This window comes from Apus apus, chromosome 10, assembly GCF_020740795.1.
Source record: "Apus apus isolate bApuApu2 chromosome 10, bApuApu2.pri.cur, whole genome shotgun sequence".
Lineage (NCBI taxonomy): Eukaryota > Metazoa > Chordata > Aves > Apodiformes > Apodidae > Apus > Apus apus.
This window is the reverse complement of record NC_067291.1, coordinates 3,184,943-3,208,168: the sequence shown is the minus strand read 5'-3', so window position 1 is coordinate 3,208,168 and position 23,226 is coordinate 3,184,943. Positions and strand designations below refer to the sequence as shown.

Sequence of the window (23,226 nt, the reverse complement as noted above, 5' to 3'; positions counted from 1 at the left end):
AGTGAGCATTTCCTATGTGTTTGTTTTAGACATTATCTCTGTATTTTAAAATCTTTTTTAAAACAGCTTAGTTTTATATATAGTTTAATTTAATCCTGTCTTCTGTTGTGAATTTAGTTTAGTAAAAAAGCAAATTTGTCTCAGAAAGAAAACCTGCTGTTTTGTAGCGTGTCTGATCATAGGCAGAAGAATACATGGTAAAGAATTCTATCCAATCCACATGAAACAACTGGCATTCCCAGTTCCTGTGCCTGGTCCCCAAACCACTGTCTGTCTCATAGTTTGTCTCATAGTCCTAAAACCAGTTGGTTGCAGTGAGTCTTCTCAGTGCTAGGAGTGGCTTCCCTGAGCAGGTGAACTGTTACTAATTACAGGCTGAATTCTCTCATCTTTGCCTGTAGAGCAAAGCCAGCTGCCTGTGAAATGCTATTGCTCACCCACCTACAGAGTCTGTGCCTGCCTTGAGGTGCAGGAGGGTAAGCATCAAGCATCAGGAGTCACACAGCAGCACAGGGAGCAAGAACTAGCAGTGACCCATGAGAACTAAGCCCCAACACTCACAACTGCTTAAAACCAGTGACTACTAAAGCAAGTAGATTTGCTCCATTCTTGTTATTTGACTTCTGGTTGAAGAATCTTTTGGTGTCTTGTTTCTAAGGTCTTTCTCTGCTCTTACAAGGTAAAAAGACCCTAGTCATTGTTCTGTCAAGGGTAATCTGAGGTTCTCTTCCAATTGCTTCTAGAGTAGAGGTTTTAAGGAAAAAAAAAAACCAAACCAACAAACCCTAACGTTGCAAAGTTGGGTAAACAGGATGTTATGTGGTTGCCTCTTGTCTGGGCAATAATTTGCCCAGCATCTCCGATTGACTTTAAAAAAAGACACAAAGGCTTATGAATTCTGTGTGTTATTTTTCTATCAGGCCAAGTAGAACAGACCCACCCTTCAGAGTAAACCCTCTCTTGGTATGAAACAGAAAGGCAAAGCAAGAACACCTTTCAGTGCACCACCTTCCTCCCAGCACTTCCAGGAAGCCCTCCCTGCCCCCACTCCAGCACCAGATTTGAACGGTTAAAAAAGAATCATAATGAGGAAATCTGAAAGTTAATTTTGATGTTAACCCTAACTGTCCCCAACCACACCTACACCAGATTCTCTGTGGCTCGTCTTTTATACAGCTACTAAGTGCACAGTCCAACTCACAGGGTAGGACACATCTGCAAGTCAGTGCTACCCTGGGAGCTTCAGCTTTTGTATTTCTGAACTTCTTTCCAAAACATGCAAGCTGACTTTTAGAACTGCTCCGTTTGGCATATTTATTTTCCAGGGTCTTGGTCTTTAGTGAGAATAAATCAGATGTCCTCTGCAGACTGGAGCAGGGTTAGGGTGATGAACTACAGTTGAGAATCTGGCCAGGCCAGTTCTTTATGGCTCTTTTTACCTAAGCTTTTCTCCTGTGCTTAGCTTTGAAGCTAATACCTTCCTTAAATTAAATAATCTTTATTTTTAATATTATTTGGCTGGAAACTCTGTATTGCTGGGCTTGATGAACAGGGCAGAAATCTACCCAGTTGCGGGACTGTAAATTTTAACTTCGCAATCCTAAGTCTTTGAATATGAAAACTTACAGGATATTGCAAAATGCTGCAAAAGAGTACAGCTTCCCCCCAAAAGCACAAGATCAGCAATTATTTTTGCATTCACAGGGCTCTGATCTGCCCATTAGTGAGAGGGAAAGGTATCTGCACTGTTTGCTTCAGTGAGCAATTATATCCTTTATTCATTTTGCACCATTGATGGAAACTGTCTTTGTGATTAAAACCCAAAAATGATATTTCCACCACAACAGCCCACTCAGTACAGATCCCTGATTCCTGAGACCTGCCTAAGGACACTGCTGCACCCTGTCCCTGTAACACACCCTGGCAAGGTATAGCCTGAGCAACAACTCCCTGCTCTTACCATCCATAAACTTCTGGATAGGCAGAAGTTTCTTTAGTACCAGTCACAGTGGAAAATACAGAAAGAAAGCCTAAAAGCAGCAGATCTTTCTCAAGTAGCAGGGAAAGAGCACCATTCATTGCACCCCAGAGTTACTCCAACTCCGTAAGAACAGGATGTGCTGCCTTTCAGGAAGATGCAGATTGTTCCTCATAACAGTTATAAGTTTTAATCTCCCTTTTCCCTTATTAAATGTAGCAGTGATAGTATTATACTGAAAGTTTGACACTTGTCCTATTTTAAAATTTCTTTGTACCATGGCCTGGACTGAAACTGGTATATTTTTAATTACAAATTTTATTTTTAAGCCCTCCATACACTGCATAATGGTGGAAGGCAAAGTTGCTCCAAGCCTCCACTAAAACATGCTTCTTATGAGCATTTTTCTCTCCTCTGATAATAGTTTTTGGAAAATATTAGTGAGATGAAAATACAAAGGGGTTTTGATAGCCAGCACAGGGCAGTTGCTAATGGATTAATATTCTGCTGGGCTGCTGTACAAATGTAACAGATGGTACCTGTCTTCTCTAGCATCCTATTAGACAGGTAGGTAAATTCCTGAGTCAATGGGGAGTATGTCTCTCATACCATCTGAGTTTTCTGTTAACAGGGTTATGTTAACAGGCAGAGATCTGAGCAAAATTATTTATTTTGTTACAAAACCCCTTAACCGAGAACATCTTTCCCCTTCTGTCACAAATACTGAGTCTCTTCCTTAGTCTCATTCTATGTTCTTGTACTCATAATTTGCTCTTCCTCTGAAATTCTTATCATTGTCTTTTCCTTCTATTTTGATTTTCTCTAACATGCTGCTCAACACTCCAGTTGCAACCTTGTGAAATGCAACTATTTCTGGCCAAGAGGTAGGTAGGTGCTTCCAGGCTTTGCCTCACCCACCCAAGAAGGGGGAATGAGGAAGACATTAAAAGGAGGCATTAGGTTTTGGGGCAGGCTCCAAAGTGGCCACAGCTGAGTGGGAGCAAATGTATTCCCTCAGGCAGCTTTGAATCAAACTCAAGTGGCCATGGAAATTCCAAAAATGTGTCCTGGGCTCCTAAGATGCTTGGGATTAAAAAAAAAAAAAAATCATCAAGACTGAAAAAGACCTTTAAGATCATGAAGTCCAGCCTATGACCTAACACCACCACACTGGCCAGACCATGGCACTAAGTGCCACATCCAGCCTGTCCTTGAACACCTCCAGGGATGGTGCCTCCTGCCTCCACCACTTCCCTGGGAAGTCAATGGTTCAAGTGTGAATTGCCTGTTCATTCTCAGCTGTGGGATGAGCTCAGGACTTGTGGATTTTCACAGCTCAGATTTAAAAGCGAGAGAGCTGGAGATGGGGGCCAGCAGAGATGATGCAGGCCTGGAACATGAGACAGCAAGACTTGCCCCCTTGCCCTGCTGCAGACTGCTTGTTAGCACACTGCCCCTCCATGCAGTGCCTGCAGTTATGGGCAGACCCCACAGCAGTGGGAGCCATGGAAGGGCTGAACATAAAGAGCCTGTTACAAACCAAGACACTTTCTTAACCTTTCCTTTTTTGACTTCAGGCTGTATTCTACATCAGGTTCGAAGCAAAGTTGACTTCATAGGTGAACCTCTCAACTGTTACTGTAGCATTTTCACACAATGTTGTATTATACATACAAAAAAGACTTGGAATTTGTTTCATAAATAATGTAACTTCTAATGAGGCTGTTCACTGTTGTACAGGAGTGCAGAGATGATTATAAAAGTCACAGTAAAACTGTTTTCTAGACTTACTAGGCAATATACTGAAGAAATACAGTATCAACAGTTTAACTCAAAAAGGGAAGTCTTCTCTTACACCAGGAGCTACCCTGCTTTCCTGCAGAGGTTAACTTTTGCAGGGCCAGTTGTTCTGAAGGAGCCCTGTGAGGAGGAAGTGACACGGGGCAGATTTGTGGGGAGGGAGGATGTGGGGCTGGTGAGGGCTCCTGCCACCCCAAGGCAGCCCTGGGCTCGGGCAGGGAAGGACACACTGCCAAACCTTGTGTATTGGCACCTCAGCCTTGCAAGTGGCTCCCCACTGAGTTTCACTGGAATAGGACTGCAGCAGCTGCATCTGTATCTACTGACACGAGACAAGTGAAAATAAATAATCTCAGGACACACTGGCCTGAGAATGTGCCCTGAGAGGCAGGTTCTGGTGTAGATGTACAGCTGTGGCCCTGCTTACCTCACAGCAAGTCATCACCAGGGAAGCTGTGTGGAAATGGAGAATGAAGGGGGAACCAACCTGATTGCCCAGCTGATGTCTGTGTTTGTTGTGAGGTCGACTTCATCTTCAGGGAAGAGGCTGTTCTGTTATTTTTTTACATGTCATTTTTTCCTACATGTCCCCAGCCAATCTGGGAAGGACCCTTAACCCACTGGGACAGTGAGAAGCACCTGTGAATGGGAGGGGGGGGAGTGACAATCTCACAGCAGTCATTGAATCCACAGGGAATCACAAGCAGGAAACCTGGTTAGTTGTGGTGGCTGTGGAAACCCTGGTGCTTCACAAATCACTCTGAGCAGAGCACAGCAGTTAAAATGAAGCTCAAATGAACTAGCACTCCCAGCACAGGTAGGATAGCAAGGCAAACACCTCTATGGCTACTTCCATCTCCTGTATTCCTGAAACAGCACCCAGGAGGGTGTGTGAGGAACCAATGCAGAATATTCAGGGTGGTTCATTTCCTCAGAGATAAGCTCAAATTGAAGGGCTGGAGTTTTATGTTTGCAACTTTTGGTTATCTGCATGCAACACATCAGACTGAGCATCTTCCTATGAGGAGGAAGAGTATCTCAGAGAGTTTTAAACACAGTGGGCTGGTCTTGAGGCCACAGAAGGCTTTCCAGACCAGCTAGATTAATGGGTTTATGGAAAGCTAATTTTAGGACAGTGATTGAATATAATTAAAAAGTTAAATAATTACATTAAAAAAAAATATCTTATGACCATGTTGCAACTAAGTGCCTTATCTAGGGGTTCTGACTGCTTCAACTGTTTGATTGATGAAGTCACTGGGACAATTTTGTTAATATTTTTACACAGTTATGTCTCATGGGGTTTTTTTAATCCATCTTGCTCTGCATAAGCTGCTTGCTTTTGCTTGGACTTAGAGAAAGGAAGGATTCTTATTTATGCCAACCTTAACTGTGCCATAAGTAGGCATTTTAAATATGGAATATGTGAGTCACTGACTGTCTCTTCACCCGCACATACACAGACGTGTCTGATGAAACCACCTGGAGTTAAATGAGTATTTGTTGCACAGGGCTTGAAACAGACCCTGTGGATCTGTAACAGCACTTCACCCAAAGATCAAAGAGCGTCCCCTCTGGTTTGCTAAAGTGCACATTGAAGTGCATTTTCTGATGGTAGGGTCACAGAGGAATTGAAGTTGGAAGGGGCCTCTAGGAACTGTCCAGCCCACACTCTGCTCAGCACAGGACCAGCTACAGCAGCTTGTCAGCACCATGACTTGAGTATCTGCAGCAACAGAGACTTCACAACCTCCCTGGGCAACTTGCTCCAGTGTCTCAACACCCTTACAGCAAAAAAAACCCACCTTCTTATGCTTAAACAGAACTTGTATTTCCATTTGTGCACATTGCCTCTTGCCCTGTCACTGAGTATCACTGAGAAGTCCTGGTTCTGTCTCCCTTACTCCTTCCTGCCAGGTTTTATGTACCTTGAGCCATCTCTTCTGCTGTCTGAGCAATCCCAGCTCTCAGCCTCTCCTCCAACGATAGATTCTCCAGGGTGAATCTCAGATTCTCCCTGTGATTTTCATTTCAACATATTTTTTTCCTCACAGGACTGGGTGATTCATGACCCATCCCTTTCCTCCCACAAGGCTTCTACTCCCTCGATGCATCAGAACAGAGCTGCTTCTCTTTCTGCAGTTTGCAGGCACTGGGAACACTGACCTTGCACTGCTTTGGAGGCACAGGGGAAGCCTCTGAATTTCAATCCAGTTACACTCATTGCATACTTGTATGGGAGGCAAATTAAGCTGCTTCATAAACAGATTTGTTTGTTTTTCTTCAGCTCAAAAAGACCTTTTTCTGATTTTGTTTTCATGCCATACTGCAGCAAGGTAGATTCTGGCTGCCAGATGGTATAGAAAACACTTCTTTCATCTGCTCTTTTATCTAGGTTTTGTAAGAAAACTTTTCTCAGCAGCCACAGTTCAGTAACACACAAAATTCACTGTGTTATTCAGTAAGAAACTGGGGATTTGAGACTGGGGACAAGGTGACACTGGGAGGCACAGCTCTGCACATGGATCCTTCAGCATTGCTCAGGGTGCCAAGGCTAAGAAAAAATATGTTGAAAATATGTATCTAGATCCAACAGCTTTTCAGTTCCCCAAATAATTGCTCCCTTACTATAAATGGAGTTTAGTACTTCTTGAAAATAATCGAAAAACGTCACTGAACAAGATTGAGGAATTGAAAAGTTCCATAACTCTTGGTGCAACTTCTTTTTTATTATTATTTTTTTTTTTAATTGAAATAAAAGGTAATGGTTATTTACTTTTAGTCTTAAGAATTAAGTGAAAACTGACCAGAGCTGGGACTATGTTAGAGATAACAGCTTCTGTTGTTCCACTCAGAGCAAAAAAATAAACAAACACAAACTTCTTTTTTCTTTAATAACTTTTCAAACCAAGATGCTATTTGGTGCTGCTCTCCATTTGTTCAGACCTATTTAACACCAAAAAGGAAAGAAAAAAAAAATAAATGGTTGGGGCAAAGGGAAAATTAAAATAGGAGCACCAGAAGGAAAGAAGCACCTGTCACTGAAAGGTCCCAGCTGCACATTTGGTTAGGACTTTTGTTTGTGACTCTTTTTTGTAGAAAAACACAGTTTTACTGGAATAGGGGAGGTGTTTTGGAAGACGAAGCTGGGTTTCAATGGAAAAGTTCACATCTGGTGAAGGGTTCCTCTGGAGATGGAGGTTTCAGGTGAAATTTCTAACCAAAGAGGGGAAGAAGAGACCAAGCTCATATAAACCAGCCTTCTGGGGTGCTTGCTGGGAGCTCTGTGGGGGGAAGCACAGTCTAGAACAGGAGCTGGAACTTTCATTGCCCGTAGTCTTTCCTACCTGGAGGAACCTGGAGTCTATTCATGCCTTCCCCCTGCTTCAGTGGAATCATCCACAAGAAAAGCAGCTAGTGAAAGGAGAGATTAAAATAAAATTCCTCTTCCCTATATAGACAGCAGATGGTGGATCATGTGTCAGCTTAGGCAGTGGGATGTCTGATTCAGTCTTTTTATCAATGTGAATGTCTTTTTGTTGTTGTTTTCTGTTACTGTTATTGTCAAGAGGTGAAATGTGGACTTCTAGAATCTTTTATAAATTTTCAGGGTAACAAAACTGCTTCCCTTCCTACTCTGGTAGTGATAGGAGTTAATTTTGTGTGAGACATGCTCACCAGAACATAAAACACTCCTAAAACAGGTAATGCTGAGGCTCTTCTCAAGTGGAACAAGAATTCTGTTCTTGCTGGTTAAGAAAAGGCAGCTTTGAGTGAACAAGACACCCAACCTGTGGATGAGAGTGGGGCTGATGAGACAATTTTAACAGCTCAGAGGGTTCAAAAGTAGCTATGCTGGTGTAATCCCTTAGTGTGCACCCATTTACCTAGATCTTGCCCATTTCCTGTACCCTAGGAACTTGCAGCAGAAAGGGGATACATCCAGCTAAATACCTCATTGATTCAGCAAGGCCTAAAACCCCAGTGTTAGTCATTTTTTAATTATTTTTTTTATAAAGCAGGACAGACATTTATGCAAGTGGAAGCAATCACAGAGAAACGCCTTCCAGAAGGCAATGTGCTACTGGCGCAGTTGTCCCACGTGGGGACAACCAAGATAAACTGTTTGACCTCACTTAAATGAATACCCACCCTCTTTTAAGACTTTCTAAAAGCCTAAAGTTGATTTTCTTCTGTTGGATTACACAATTCCCCAGGACTTTGTGATACACCATACTAACAGAGTGTAAGAATACATTGCATCATATTGAGTAACAGGATATGCTGAAATGTATTATTTAGGTGGAGAAGATCTCTTGTAAAATGGAAATCATAATACATAGCTATTGGAATAATCCTCACTAAGAAATTAACTAAATCTTTAATTCATTCCCCTTGAACAGCAAGACTCTGGAAAGACTTCCTGAAGCTTTACCTTTCCCTAAGTGCCAGGGAAGACCACTGACAAAATGCCTGGTTCATCTTACAGGGGAAGCAGAGAGCACAGGTGCAGCAGCGTGTTGTATCAGGACTAACAGGAAACCATTCCAAATTTTCTAAGACAGGGAGGAGAAAGACACACAGTTTTAAAATTCATTAATGTACCAACCAAGCAGGTCTGGTTCCAGTCCCTCTACATGACTTTCTGAACAATTGTTTCTGTGTCTGAGCATGTCAGGCTTGTTTCATGCTGCATCACTCACAGCAGCCTGGGACCTACCCCACAGTGCTTGCAGGAGAGGAGCTCTCTTCTAAGGGACTTGGAAGTGGATGAACTAAAGAGCAATAGAAACAAAAATAAACTCTGAGCATTATTTTGTATAAAACACAAGTGTCCTCTACTTGTAAGATTCTATGTCTCATTATGTAACTCCCAGTTTCTCTCGTGTAGCTCATGTTATTCAATAAGAGGCTGAAGCAACATTTGGTTTCAAAACTGGCACATTTACCTATAGGACTCCACAAGACACCAGTGCTGTGCCTTACAAAAGGCAGGTGCAAATGCTTACATCAGGCCTCTCTGCTGGCTCCCAGGAAGAAGCCACCTTACTTTATGGATTTAGCTGATGTCCAAAGTCACTACATGGAGAAAATACAAAGGGAAGCAGCCACCTCGAGCCTGTGTCATATAGCCTCATTGAGCTCTGATTTACAACTAGTGAGGGATTTTTCTTCCTGCTGTCCCATTTCTCACAATCCCCATCTCAAAGGTGTTTCAGAAGTTTCTGACATCTGAATTTCCTGACTGGATTCCTAGCTTTTTGTCACGCTTGTGACACACATCTGGTTGCTGGCCCCTTTCTCCTTTTCCTAGCTCCGAAGCATCAGGGGGCTGAAATGCTGAGCAGGAGAAGCATGACATCCTGAAAGTGCTCAGAAACATGCTGAGACCCCCACCTGCAGGAACTTCAGGTTGAGGCTGAAGTCAGGGAAAACTGGTGGAAATGGGCAAATAAAAGCATGATCTCCAAGAGAAGGTGCATTGTTTTCCCTGGCTGCTTTACAATGCAAGACTTTTGGAATGAAACCATAAATGACAGCATCTCACAATTAAAAGAGATGCTCTTCTCCTACTCTGTTCTTGTGAAAAAGGACAGCACAAGGTTTCAATTTCCTGACTTTGCTCGGGCCCTTTGTGGCAGCTTTCTGAATTGAGGCATTATGAGACACAGGCAGACGGGCAGCTGAAGGGAGGTGACACCTCCAACGCATGTCTCCAAAGCTCTGTTTCTGCCTTCCAAAAGGCAAAGCTCTTTCTATGTAGTGGTTAAAAGAAGCTGAAAGTTTGAAGGTTGCTGTCATATTCTCCAGTCTGCTGGCTAAAGCTTGGAGGACTAATTTTGTGAGTAATCATTTTTTGAGATGTAAAAATACTGCCATGCAAAGAAAAACGGAACACTTGCACTCAAAAGCCAAAAATTAAGCCACAGTTTTTCTTTCCTAGGAAATGTGCATTCTCAAAATATTATTTAGCTAAATTATTAAGAAGGGGAGATAAAATGGAGGTAATGAGCACAAGCAGAGTCCTTTATTAGACTGGAATAGAGACCTTCCAAGTCTGTTCCCTGTGTTCCATTAGGCTGCCAGCCATAAAAGTACCTGCAAAGGCTAAGGCAGCTTTTGTGCAGCCATCACTTTGTAGCTATGCAAATCATGGGGTGATTAAAATGTGAAGAGAGTCCAGCAACACACCATGACTAAAGAATGCCTAATACATAACACATGAGCAGTCCAGGATGCCAGTGAGGAGGGCGAGGAAGCTGAGGAGGACATTCCTCTCTTCAGCAGAACTCTAAAACAACCATTACCTTCTCAGGGAAAACTCACAGTGTCAGAGATAGTAAAAGACCAGTGGGAAGCTACTGGCTTGCTCAATGTCACCAAGAAGGGACACTAAGAAGTTTGTGAAATCCAAATTTCCACTTATTTCTGAATATCCTAGCTGCTGAAGACTTAAAGTCTGATAAGAAGTTCTGCTTCCATTTGAAGTTCTCTCACCTACCTTGTTAACAGGAGAAGCCAGAGATGACAACCTAACAGCTCAGCAACTGCAGTGCTACAAATACAATGATTTTTTTTTCCTCCTGCTTTTGAAGGCCCCATTCAGGGTTCACATCTCTGCTATATCTGGCAATAAATGCTGTTTGCTCCCCATGGCATCAGAGATTTAGGTAGCAAAGACTGCAGTGAAATTGCAAACTAAGCCCGGTGTTGAAAATGCCTGAGTCAACCCCTGGAATTATCACCAAAAAGTCCCAATATAGCCACCATAAATCATGTTTGACTTGGCTATTAAATCTGTTTGCTGCTCAGCTGCAGCAAATGCTAAGCCCTTGATAAAGCACCTGACAAGGAGACTAACAGATCAAGAAACACTCTCTTCAATCAGTGCCAATACACAGTGGTATGATGTAATAATATAATTCATGGATCCAACTAAGAACAGTTGACTTTCAATCCAGGACTGAGATACCATGTGTGATACAACTGTGCATAGAAAGGATTTCTTTCTGATAGATGAAAAATATATTGGCAGAATGATGGTTGTTTAAAACTCACTATTGCCTGTTCTCTCTAAACTTCCACCTCACACCAGTAGTTATATCATTTTTTTTTTGGGAAAATGAATCTTAATTTCTTGTTTTACCAAAATTGCCAAGAGCTTACCTTAACTAAACAAGGTAAGCTATGATGCAAACAAATCTGATTTAAAAGAAGTAAAAAAAAATATTCATAACAGATTCAGTTTCATTTTTTCCTTTCTCTTGAAAATCTGTATGAACATTTTATTTTGGTTATTTAGAAACACTTATAATTTTCAGTTCAAAACTTCTGATAAAAGCCTTAGGAAAATACCATTCAGAACAAAGACAAGGAATGCACTATTATAACTAAATATTTTCAAACTGAAGAGAAAGTGGTGTATTTTTAGAGGTGTTTGTGGTTTTTTTTTTTAATATTTGCAGGTAATACATTTACAATAATTCCTAAATGAAGGATCATCAGACTAAAAGAAAACCTGATGGCTCTGCTATAACTGCCAGTTATACCACTAGGACTTGCAGTCAGACCCACCTTAGATGTGCAAAGCAGTTAACCTGCAGATTTTGATACTATCATATCACCACGATAGCAATGCACCCAGTGTCTGCTACCTAGATTTTCTTTCCCAGGCCTTCTTCCTAGTCAGGGTAGTGTTGTTGTGCCATGTCCCAGGGGTTTCTCTCCCTGGGTACCACCTGGGACTTGGTTCTTTGCAAAAAGCAAGTCAGCAGGCTTTGCAGCTGGAGGTGCTGGGGAAGGGGCATTTCTGTTGACAGAACTGCAGCTCCCCTGAGCAATGCAGCAAGACAAGGTGGAGCTGCAGGGGCACTTAGCAAACAGGACATACGACTTCAACTGCAAAGCAGCTGAGCTGGTGATGAGCCAGCTTATCCTGCAGAAGCAGGTAGAGGTATGAATCGTGGTACCTAATTCTAAAAAAAGTTCTGGGTGGGCAAGTCAGGGCCCAGAATGGTGTTAGAAATGCTCCAAGAAAAGCAGCACCTAGAGAAGAGCCCCCAGTTCCTAGAGCACAGCCACATCACTTTCTGAAGCTTAGTAGTTGGACAAGTGAGGCCACACAATTTAGCAAGCACTTTGCACACAAGCCTGGATATTTTTGCTTCAGTACAGTCAACTTCAATAGCTATTTACCAAAACCATTCTTCAGCAACCAGTAAAGCTTTTTAGTCTTTCCTGCTTGCTATTACTGCAATAGCCTGACTGCAAAACATAAATGGTTGCTCATCAGAAAGCTTTGCAGTACCCTCTGAGCACCCAGCAGCACAAGGCTCAGAGATGTTCTGTAGGGCTGATTCTCAGCTAGTTAAAGACAAGACTCAGCACAAGGTTACAGCTTTGTGCCACCAGAAGGCAAGAAGAAACTGTGCCACCCCCTCAGCTATCTTCATTGTGAACTTTCTGCCTTCTGGGCAGGGAACTGACACCATCAGTCTCCCTGCTTGCAGCCTTACCAAACCAAAATCCTCCAAAGCCTCTCCTTGATGGCTGCAGAAAGCAGCTCAGAGCCAGCTGTGAATAGTCTCTCCCACAATTAATTCTGGATGTTTACCTGCACGGTTGCCCATGAAGAAACTTCTACCAGACAAGATAGATGTCTCAGGACCCCACCATCTCCTTAGTAAAGAGCTGATGTGAACATCATTAAGCCTCAGAGGAAAAAAGAAACGGAAAGAAGAAAGCATATGCCAGCATGCCTACTGTCTACACCTCTGCTTGCAGTCTTCCATGGCTCTTTCCAAATCTTCTAGGAAAAGCTATTCTATTTAAACTAGAGCATAAAATTTGTGTTTTTCAGTCATACTCTCCCTTCCACATTTCTCTCATCTCTGGAGGAACAGTGCTGCTCATTGCACTGGAGTGAAGCACCTTTTGTAAATGGGCAGAGGAGCTGCTGCCTCTCCATGAGCTGTGATTCTCCCCACGAGAAGAAAAACCCTTTGGGGCAGAGACCAACACACACGAGAATCTGCCTGCAACACTGAAATCCCTTTGTCAAGCACTTTCTTACAAGTGATTCTAGGTCTGCTGGACAACACCGATTAACTAATCCTTTTTATTAAAATAACAGTGAGTAAATCCTCTTTCACAGTCACATACGCTTTGACTAAGAGGAATTACTTCCTTGGCAATAAGCCAAATTACCAATACGATTTAAATCGCCTTCTTCCAAGCAACTACCTAGATTTTGTTATAAACTAATTATGTTTTACACATTTAATGTATACATGTATTATTTAATTAAAGCATTTTTTTTCTAATTTCATTTTTTAAAATAAAAGAGTTCTTTGACTATCCATTAGTTCTCATAGTCATTACAAAGTCCCAGCTGAGAGGTGCCCAAGCACTAGCTGAGTAGTGCAACTTCAACAGCCTTTACAGAACCATTCCATGCAAATGCTAATTATATTGCAAAATGGTAAATGGAAGATAGAATAAGGCCAAGACAGCTTATCAAGGCTAGACAGTTGTTTAACATGATACAGTCTTTCTGTCTTGATTGTCTGTGAGGGATCTTATGGTGCTACCCAGAAAATCCTAAAGAAACTAAAGAAAAAACAAGGACTGGACAGAGCAGGAGAAGAACAACTGTGAAGTGGGCAGAGACTCTGTTCTGGGGGAGATGCTGGTGACTTGTGCCAAAATGAAAGCGCCTGAGCTGGAGGAAGGGTTCTCGAGAGCTGGTCTCAGGATTGATTTTATTCAAAATATTCATCACAGACACTCACATTAAGACATTAAGGATGGACTGGAAACAGCTGTTTTTGAAACAAATGGGTAGAATGGGATTATGTACAGGATGTATCTGATAACCTTCAAGCCTAGGACTACAGAACACAGGTAAAATTAATGTTTCAAAGTGCAAAATGAAGGTAATGGACCAGTAGCAAAGAGGTTACATTCGCTCTCGGACCTCGTTAACTAAAATTTCAGGAGAGGAGTAAATTGCAGGTATATCAATAGATTTTATATCAATTAGGTGCCACTGGTATGACTGGACCACAGAAGAAGGCAAATGTGATCCTCGGATGTATCAGAAGTATTTCTTAGAGAACAGACATTAATGTCATGGTACAAAGCATCATTTAGATTCTACTGGAGTAGCAGAACATCATCGTTGTCCAACAGAGATTTATTCAGCCTTAAACAGGTACTATAAGAAAACATGGGAATCGATGGAATGAAAAAACTGTATCCCAGGAAAAGACAAAGGAGGTTTGTTTGCATTCAATAAAAGGTTGAGAGAGGATGCAGTTGTACAACACAGGAAAAAAGAAAAAGAGCTGTTGCAGTGAAAGGGAAATGTTTGTGTAAGTAAACGTAGGCCTGAATGATTTAAGGGTACATTGTGGTTGGAAATTAAGAAGCAACATTGAAGGGTAAGCAACCACAGCAGCTTGAACTTGTCTCCTGGCTATGTCTCCTCTCCCTCCTTGCTGCAGCCTGTGACATGCTAGTGGCACTCTCAGATGTAGAGAATTGGCTGTCCTTTCATTACAGGAACTGCACCAGTTTAAAAGAGGTGGGGGAATACATTAAGGGTGTTCCAGCATTTACTAAACAAGAGCAGAGTCACTTCACAGTGTGCTTATCGCTCTGTCTGTTGCTTGTGGCAGCATGTCTGGCTGCTGGGTGACACAAACCTGTCTATTTGCACGTATTTCTGGGCAGGCTTTCTGGGACTAGGAAGTTGTGAATACAACTATGGGATGTAGTTAATTGCAGCTGGAAATACACAATCGAAATGTTTGGGCTGTGAGTTGGTCATGGAGCACCTGACTATTCCGATAGGCAGAGGGAGCAGCTTAAGAGAGTTTTTACAGCAGCAATGCCTTCTGCCAGTGGTATGTACTCTGAAAAAAGGGAGAGGGGGAAGTGACAAATTCATTGCAAGGGTATTATCAAGAACCTTTCCTGCTTTCCTCTATGAATGGCAAAAACTTGCTTCTTTTAATTTGCTTTACAGCAGGATCCCTCCCTGGGATGTGTGTGTAACTTGTCCTTGGAAACATGAGGAAACCTGATGTTTTGGTTTTGAGATCCTGTTTCTTAAGGGGTGATAATCTGCATCAGATCAGCATATAAGATCCTACACTTTTCGTCTGGTTCCAACAGTGGTAACAGTGGATCCATTGCACTCTCTCCATATTCCTTTACCAACATTATTATCTTGCCTGGCTCTGTAGTGCAGACACTTTCTTGGTAGAGGCATTTGTCTGTGTCTCTTGTGAGCCATTATCCTACTGTCTTTACTTTCTCCCCGCTGCTTGTGATAAGAGTGTCCATTAGGCAAGAAGGAATTACTGCTGTCAAGAACATGTAGCTCTGGAAATACTAATACAACATGTAGGTTTACAAAGGTTTTCTGTAGAAATTTATCCTAGCTCTTGAAAAACAAAAAATAAAAATACAAATGCTACCAGGTCTACAAATCACAGAAGGCCCAGAGCCTGAGTGAGCAGCACCATCACCACCTCCACTCATTCCCAGAACTTGCCCTGTTCCTCTCCAGTCCCAGCAGTAAGGAAGCACAGGTGCAAGCTCGTGTCCAACAGTTGCTTGCCAGAAGATCTTTCCCAAGTCTTAAAACTTAAACAACTGTCTTCTTCCCAGTCATGGTGAAAAGCAATAAGCTAAGGCATTTGTTAAATGCTATCTGCTTTGGGGACAGTGCATAGATATATAAGCAGTGCTCAGTTTGTATATAAGGACTTGTATTGAACATAAACTGCTTGAGGGAAGGAACATATTCATTCTCTTAATGGTTACACAGTCCATGATTGTACCATAATGCTATAACATAAAGCATTCACCACTACATTTTCAATAATATTATCACCACCTATTGGGTAACTGAGGCTCTCAGAGTAAAAATGGCTTGTCCTGATCCTATTGCGAGTCAGTGGGAGGACCAGAAGACAGAAATCCTGCCCCAGTGCTGCACTCAGAGCACATCCAACTTTATTCCCTATTTGTGCAGACTGATTTGAACAATGAGAAGAGTTGTTACAGCAATACCAAAGGAAACCTAACAGCACATCAGAACCCAAGTATTGTCTAAGGGCACCCTGACTCCCTGTGCTAGGGATCCTCCCAGTAAAACACCCACCACTGAGGGGGTGGCACAACCACTGTCATGTGCCTTGATATCTGTATGAGCACAAGATTCGTTCACTTCTCCACTGGCATCAAGACAGCAAGACACTGTCTTACCAAGAGTCTTGTGGCACTGAGTTGTCTGACCATTCTGTTGAGAAAATATATTGGAAGAGGAGCTGTTGTCCATAAGAGCTACTTACTGAACATCTCTGGTCTGCAAAGATCCCACACCCAATGCTCAATGTGCCTTCCCCAAAAAGCCCTGCTAGCAATATTTGTGATCCACTTCACTTTTTCAATGTTAAAAACCAAACCTGATTTAATCACAACTTTTACAGATGTTCACTGTGGATAAACTTCACCCATACCTGTGCCCTTAGTGCTGCCCCAGCTGATCTGGGCAAATCTAAAGGCCTACTTGGATTTTCCAAAAAGTTGATTTGTTTGATATGACTGACAATAGGCACCTGGTAAACCTGCAAACCATGCACACAAATCAGCTCAACTCTTTATCTTTCTGTTTTCAGTGCAAGGAGTTCACCTTCCACACTGGCTATGAGGTGCTTGTACAACGGCTGTTGGATGGGAGGAAGATGTGCAAAGATGTGGAGGATTTGCTCAGGCAGAGGTAAGGAAATCAGAGTGCAGAAGGTGTGAGCAGCCTACAGTTTCTCTCCTGTTTGGCACATGGGAAGGAATAGTAGGCTGCTTTTGAATTTGGTGGTGATACTAGTTTACATATAAAAGCTCGAGTGAATTGAAACCTAACCTTTGGTGGGATTTGTGAAGATAACAAAGAGAAATGTCAAAGATTTGAGAAGAGCTGGGTGAAAGAATCAGAAACCCAGAGCTCCATTAAGACTCAGATAGATATTTCTCCAGAATTAGGTGGTAGCACATACGTCCACAAGTAGCATTACTGAGCTTCCTCTTTTACAGGGAGCATTTTTCTTTCTCTTTAAATGTGCTGTTGCCACAGGCACTTTTTCAGCTTCCTGCCGCTATCAAAAATGGGCTATTTTCAAATGTAGACAACACTACATAAGGTACTATCACCAAAACCCTCTACTAGACACCCAAGACTGTCCACATTGTTTGCTGACCTTCCTAGACTTTGAATAACAGTGTCATACTTTACATTCATCCTTTACCTGCTTCTTGGGGGCCCCTCAACAACAGCTCTGAGATCAGCTGTGGGTGAGAACATACATATTACACAGCTGCTCTGACTCCTTTGCCTTTCATTTCTGTACTTCGGACTTAGAAAAAAATATCTGAAATTTGGTTCTGTTTTTAAGTGTTGGGTTCCAACAATTTCATCATGTAGCATGAAGCACACACATACTTATCTGTAAGGAAAGACCCCACAATATAGATTATATATTCAGCAGGTAATCTTAGAGCAGTTCATCTCAGAACTGTCTCCTTATTAATATGGCTCTGCCTTCCTCAGTCACAGCTTGCTTTTCCTTCCCATGCTGTCCCCATCTACCTTTCTGCTTTTAGGTTGGTTTTCTGAAGGCTGGAACTGTCAAGGGAGTGTGTACTGTCAGACTGAAAATTGACTATTTCATAGATGGAGAAGAGTCTCCCATGAAAATCTGAAGCTATTTGAACTGCTTTTCTTGACCACCAGTGGAAGCATGTTTCCTTGCTGCGTGTCACACAGTCCTGAAGTCACATCTGCCTGGTGGTAGCTTAGCTTTAACTGATTAAAATAGCTGCTTTTTGACTCATAACTTATAGAGACCAAAATTACATTGCAGGCTTCAGGAAGGCTCTGCACTGCAGCCTGCATCTAATGCTCTACACACCTGTGTTTCTTTCCAAAACATACTACAGAGGTTTCTGCAAGGTGCAGGATAACAATCTTCCTGGTTTGTGTAAAGGCACAAACGTTTCCATGAACTTTTGCACATCCCCAAAACATTCCAGTGAGTGGGCATACATGTGTGTGCTTGTGTGTGCACATGCATGATGGGGGAGGAGGCAAAGGAGGAAAGATAGCAGGCACTGAGTTGCAGAAAGATGGTGTTATTTCCAGTTTATTTCTGCAAGATGCTTGTTTCAGCTTGTTCTTATGTCATTCAGGGGAATGACCTAGGAGGAGATCGAAGCATGGGATGAATCTCTGTCCCTAGAGGCTGCCCATGTCATGGGCTTGATGTCAGAATTTCTGACATTCTGACATCAACTGCCCTGGCTACACTAACACTTTTATCAGTTTTGCACTCAAGTCAATGACTTTTGCTTATAAATATCCACCCCGGGTCCAGAGGAGAGCTTGAGAGGTTGGCAAATGAAAAAGAAGTTGTATTCCAGAACAAAGCCCCAGATTTAAAACACAAAATAAGTTCCAGCTCTCGATGGCTGCAGGGAAGCCTTAGAAGCTGTGTGCAAGAGTACCAGAAAGCAGGAACCAAGATGTGCAAAGCAAAGTCTCTGACACAAAAATGTTTCTTGTTATTAAAATCAGAAGAAAAATAATCTATTCTGCTTCTGCAACATTATGCGTGTCTGGAGTATACTTCCATTTTGATGAAATTTCATTCTTCTAATATGAAAGCAAAGTGGTACCAATGTGTGGCCTGTCACCATATTTTGCACCCCATTCTTCTAGGAGGAATCCCAAAGCAGTGCCATAGGAACACCCCACTAAAACACAGCAATTTCTAGAGCAGGGTGACAGCAATTAACTAATGGCATGTACAGTGTTAGACACACAGGAGCCATGGAGAGAGGTCAGGAGCTGCCTCCACTCCTGGCTGTGGCAACTGTGCACTGCTGTATGACCAGCTTTGCTGTTCCACCAGCCTGAAAGGTTTCCCTGGACTGGGAGAAAGTCCCCAGGATGAGCCTGCCTCGGGCCACAGAAGATGCCTGCAATCCAGTGGCACTGCAGCAGAGGCACCAGTACAGCTGGCTACAAGGCAAGGTGCTCACCAGAGGCAGAGGCCCAGTGGGAAGGACCAATTTTCTCAAACAGACCCAGCTCACCAGCTGCAGAGCTGAAAGAACAGCCCTCAAACTGCTCGGACTCAGCAAACACCAACAGTAAAGCACAGTGTGGCCAAGTGGGAAGACAGATCTAAGAACAAACCAGTGAGGTTGCTTGGCCTTGCACCCACATCAGACCTCCTGTTTTGAACACAGAATGTGTTTCTCTAAGGTGCCAAGTTTCAAATGCTTTGAAACCCCTTTTGAGAACTGGACTTATCCTAACCAACCCTTCAGGCCCCCAAATCCTAGCTCCAGGCTACCTGTTCGTTATTTATTATTGACCACTCAATAGTTTTTAGCAGCTACACAAAGGCTAAGAGCTCAGTTCTGCCCTGGTCTTGCACACAGGAGAAAGGAAATTACATACTTAGTACAATTTTGTTATTATTTTGTTGGTTTTTTTTTAATAGAGAATAGAAATTTCATCCAGTGATGGGGGAGGGGAAAACCAGTAAAGAAATAGTGGTATTTCTTTATTAACCATAAAAAAGAACTACTTTCCTGAGTCACTAGTTATGGATCCCCATGAGGTGAGACATCTTATCTTACTGTCCTCTCTAAAACTGTCACAGCCTCACCTCACCACTAGCAAGGCTCCCTCCCCGTCTCCCCTGCAGCTGCTCAAGCAGCACCTCATGTTTCTAAGTTAGAAATGTTCTTGCTGTTCACAGTTCCTATTTATTCAGAACCTCTCTTAAAACTAAAACAGAAATCTTTTGCATCCTACTCTTCATTCCTCTCCCAGCCTTCATTTTTAACAGACTGAGCCAGATGACATTTTATGTTTCTCTTGCAAAAGAGGCTTTTGTTCTCCTGAGCATCTTCACTACACTTCTGTACATCCCTTCCTCCAACTGAATCCAACTTTTTGGGGACAGAATTTTACATGAAACTCCACAGTCTAGTCAAAGCTATGGAGATGGGCATTTATTATCTCTCATTCTTCCAGAAATAGCTTACCTAAAATATCTGAGGTAACTAACAGCACTAGAGTTGAGGGAGACAGAAATTAAAGAAGCAATACTTCTCAGGCTTTGTACCTTAGATGCAATTACAAGGTTTGAGTAAGTGTGATCCTGGCACTACTAAGAGACTTTTATTAAATAAACTTTTATTTTAACAGAGCACAAGCAGAAGAGAGATATGGGAAAGAGCTGATTCAAATCGCCAGGAAAGCAGGAGGACAAACAGAAATCAAGTAAGGAATTCTTTTATTGTTAGTGCAAATGAAAGCATTTTGGAAGAAATACCAGATTCCTGTCTTTTCCTCGGAATGGGGTCATAAGCTGCTCATGTCAGTGCATTACACAGCCCTTCACAATGTACAGGAAAAATGGGAAAACACCATAATCCCTCAAAGCAGAAATCACAAAAATCTCTATTTGGGAATTGGAAATCGGTCTTTACTGAGAAATTTTTAAATGTCAGGATTCCTAACAATGTTTAATATTTGCATCCAAACCCAAACCGAGTGATGGAAGAAAAGGAAAGAGGTTGGGCATGTTTAGGATGGTGGCTTAGCAATTCTGGGAAGCTGTGTGGACACTGAGAGAGAACAAACCCAAAGTAAAAAAAAACAACAAAAATTAGCTTCTGCAGCAAGAAAAAGGCTTATCTTAGGACTAAAAACTTTAAACCTCTTTGAATGGGCTTAATTTGGGACAGATCAATGAACTACTGAAATACACTAAAATGACATTTTTCTCTGTCTCCTCTATTACTATCTTAGATCATGTATAAATTTTGTTGGGAGGGAAAGATATATGTTGGCATGGAATTTAACTTAATAAACATTGCTGATAAACTGCTGCTATTATAGATGGTAGCAGCAATAATGAGACATTTTGTCATTATTGTAAGAAGTAATAACACAGTAATAAGGTAGAAGAGAATGAAGCTCTGGGGTCACAGAAGACAAGTCTGAAAGAGAAGACCTCAATCTAAACACAAAACAGCTCTATTGATCCCTGGGGCCCACTACCCTCATCCATCCTGTATCTCATTTCTTAATTGCAGTCTCCTTTTTATGTTGATTTATCATTCTCTCTCAATGTGAATGTGGCTTCCTGTTCATAATTTATTGGAAAACTTGACCTCAAACCCTTGCACTGCACCACCATGGTATGCAAGTGCCAGGCAACCACTCGTAGGACTTGCTATCGATTCGGTGGTGGCACATCCAGGCTGAGAGGGAAACTGGCCTTAACCCAAGTGCCTGGTGGTGTGGAGAGCACTGAGGCTCACTCCAGAGAACAGTGAAACCCTCTCGCCCCCCAGTGCTCCATCTCTCCCTTGCCCCTCAGCAATGCAGGAAGGTATAACAAGGCTCCTAGCAAAGGCTGCTGGAGTCGGCTTCTACCTTCCTGGTGTCTCAATTCACAGACCTAACTGGAGAAGAGGAAGGAAAAAAAAATAATTTTAAATTAAAATAGCAGATTAAGGATGGATGGCTTCTTCCCAAACCAAAGGCTCTCATGAGCATCCCGGGATAAACAAAAGGCTCCACCTAAACTTCCTTACTGGTAATGCAGGGCAGGCAGAGCAGAGAGCTTTGGCTGCCCTTCTGTGACTTAGTGGTTAATTCATGGGTCTGGCTTTTCCTAAAAGATTGTAAAAGCTTGATTTAGAGGCAGAGCCAAGTCCCAGAGTTTGGATATGGATCCAAGTTCCCCTCAAGTTGGAGGAAATCTGGACACAGGCCCGGCTCCACTTTGATCCAGTGATTTTATAACTTGGCATGGAGAGAAGGCTGAGCATACCAACAAAGCACAGTGCAGAGCTGATTTGCTGTGTTCCCATGAACCTGTGCCTGGTTGAGGTAGCAACCAGCTTTGTGCTGATATTTTTATGACAGCAAATGTCTCAGTGTATCTGTTCTGAAGCAGGGAGGACACTTTGCTTTCTCTCATTCATCAGTCTCCGGTTGTTTAAGGTGTTACAGGACTGGCATGAAGGAAAGTGAAGAGAGGAAGCAGGATGAGTACAGAGAAGCAAATGGGGAGAGGCCTGAAGTCTAGGGCACAGTGCAGCAGGTAGTGGCCATCACTGTGGAAAACTTCTCTCCCAAGCCTTGTCTATGCTGTAAAAGGTTTTTGTTTTGAATCAAAGAAAAGAACAATTTCATCATTTTTTTCAGTCTCTTCACTTTCTCCCTGAAGCTTTTGCTTCAGCTGAAACAAACTGCTGAACTCAGCTAAATGTATAAATAGATTCAACTGCCCATATTTATTTACTGAAAGACACCGATGAAGAAATATATTGCTGACTTAAAAGAAAGAGTGGGGAAGGCTTGCTGAAATGTAACAGCAACTCTAGGACCACTTTCTGTTGTTTTAACAACACTCCAGGTGACAGCAGCCATCAGGTTTCCATCCCATATGCCTTCCAGTGCTTGTTCCCTCAGCATCCTTACAGCTTCTCTGGTACAGAACATACCCCTCAGGCCCCGGGAGGACTCATGCTTGGCAGAGACAGCCACAAGCCAAGACTGTGCTAGAACACTTCACTATTGAGAGTTAGCAGTAATATAACATTAGGAAAAGAGGACAGTGCTGTGTCTCTACCTGCAGACTCCTTAGCACCAGAAATGTGAGAAATCCCTTTGACCTGAGAGCTAGCAGGGGACAAGATTTTCGCACTGCTCCCAAAGGTGTGAGAACTGCAGAGAGGTCCTTCTGGTTCTTTTTCAAACCAGTACTGGAAATGGCCATGACAAGCCTGCAGCTGTAGAAAAATTTCTAACAAAACTAAAATCAGCAAGGCAGCCAGGCTGCAATGAGGGAGACATGCTGCAACAACTTCTCAGTTCTTAAAAAAAAGCTAATACAGGGTTTCTAAAAGAAGCTAGTGCTGGTTGCCATGGCCATGGCAAACAAACACCCCAGCTTCCAGCACACTTCCCTCTGAGTGTTGCCTAACAGCCAAAGCACAATCACTCAATAGTCCAGCCTGATTCAAGCAAATTTTGGCCTTCTGGCTTGCTCATCCTTGCCTTGAGCACTGCAGCTGGTAGAAACTATTTCCTCCAGGGAAGGGAGATATCCTCTTTCCAGCCCATGACACAGATTGAACTCAGCAGATGCTACAGGGCTTGGTGAGCCCAGTCTGCTGCACAGAAATAGGCACACGCTTGAATCTAAGTACCAGGCTGCAAGAAGGTTCTCACCAGCTCAGACCAAAATCGCCTCAGTCTAATATTCTGTCCCTAACAGTAGATCCCAAGGGAAAAGCAGAACAGGCCAAGCACATAAGGATATTTTTCCTAAGTAATCTTCTAGCCTTTACAA

General features: G+C 42.5%; 1 protein-coding gene across 1 annotated transcript in view; it reads left to right on the top strand.

Moving 5' to 3' along the window:
- PSTPIP1 (proline-serine-threonine phosphatase interacting protein 1) overlaps positions 1-23,226 on the top strand; it is a 51,983-nt gene that overhangs the window by 283 nt on the left and 28,474 nt on the right. The window contains exons 2-3 of the mRNA XM_051628469.1: positions 16,468-16,568; positions 20,064-20,138. Coding sequence (XP_051484429.1) covers positions 16,468-16,568; positions 20,064-20,138 — 176 coding nt within the window. The remainder of the gene's footprint in view (positions 1-16,467; positions 16,569-20,063; positions 20,139-23,226) is intronic.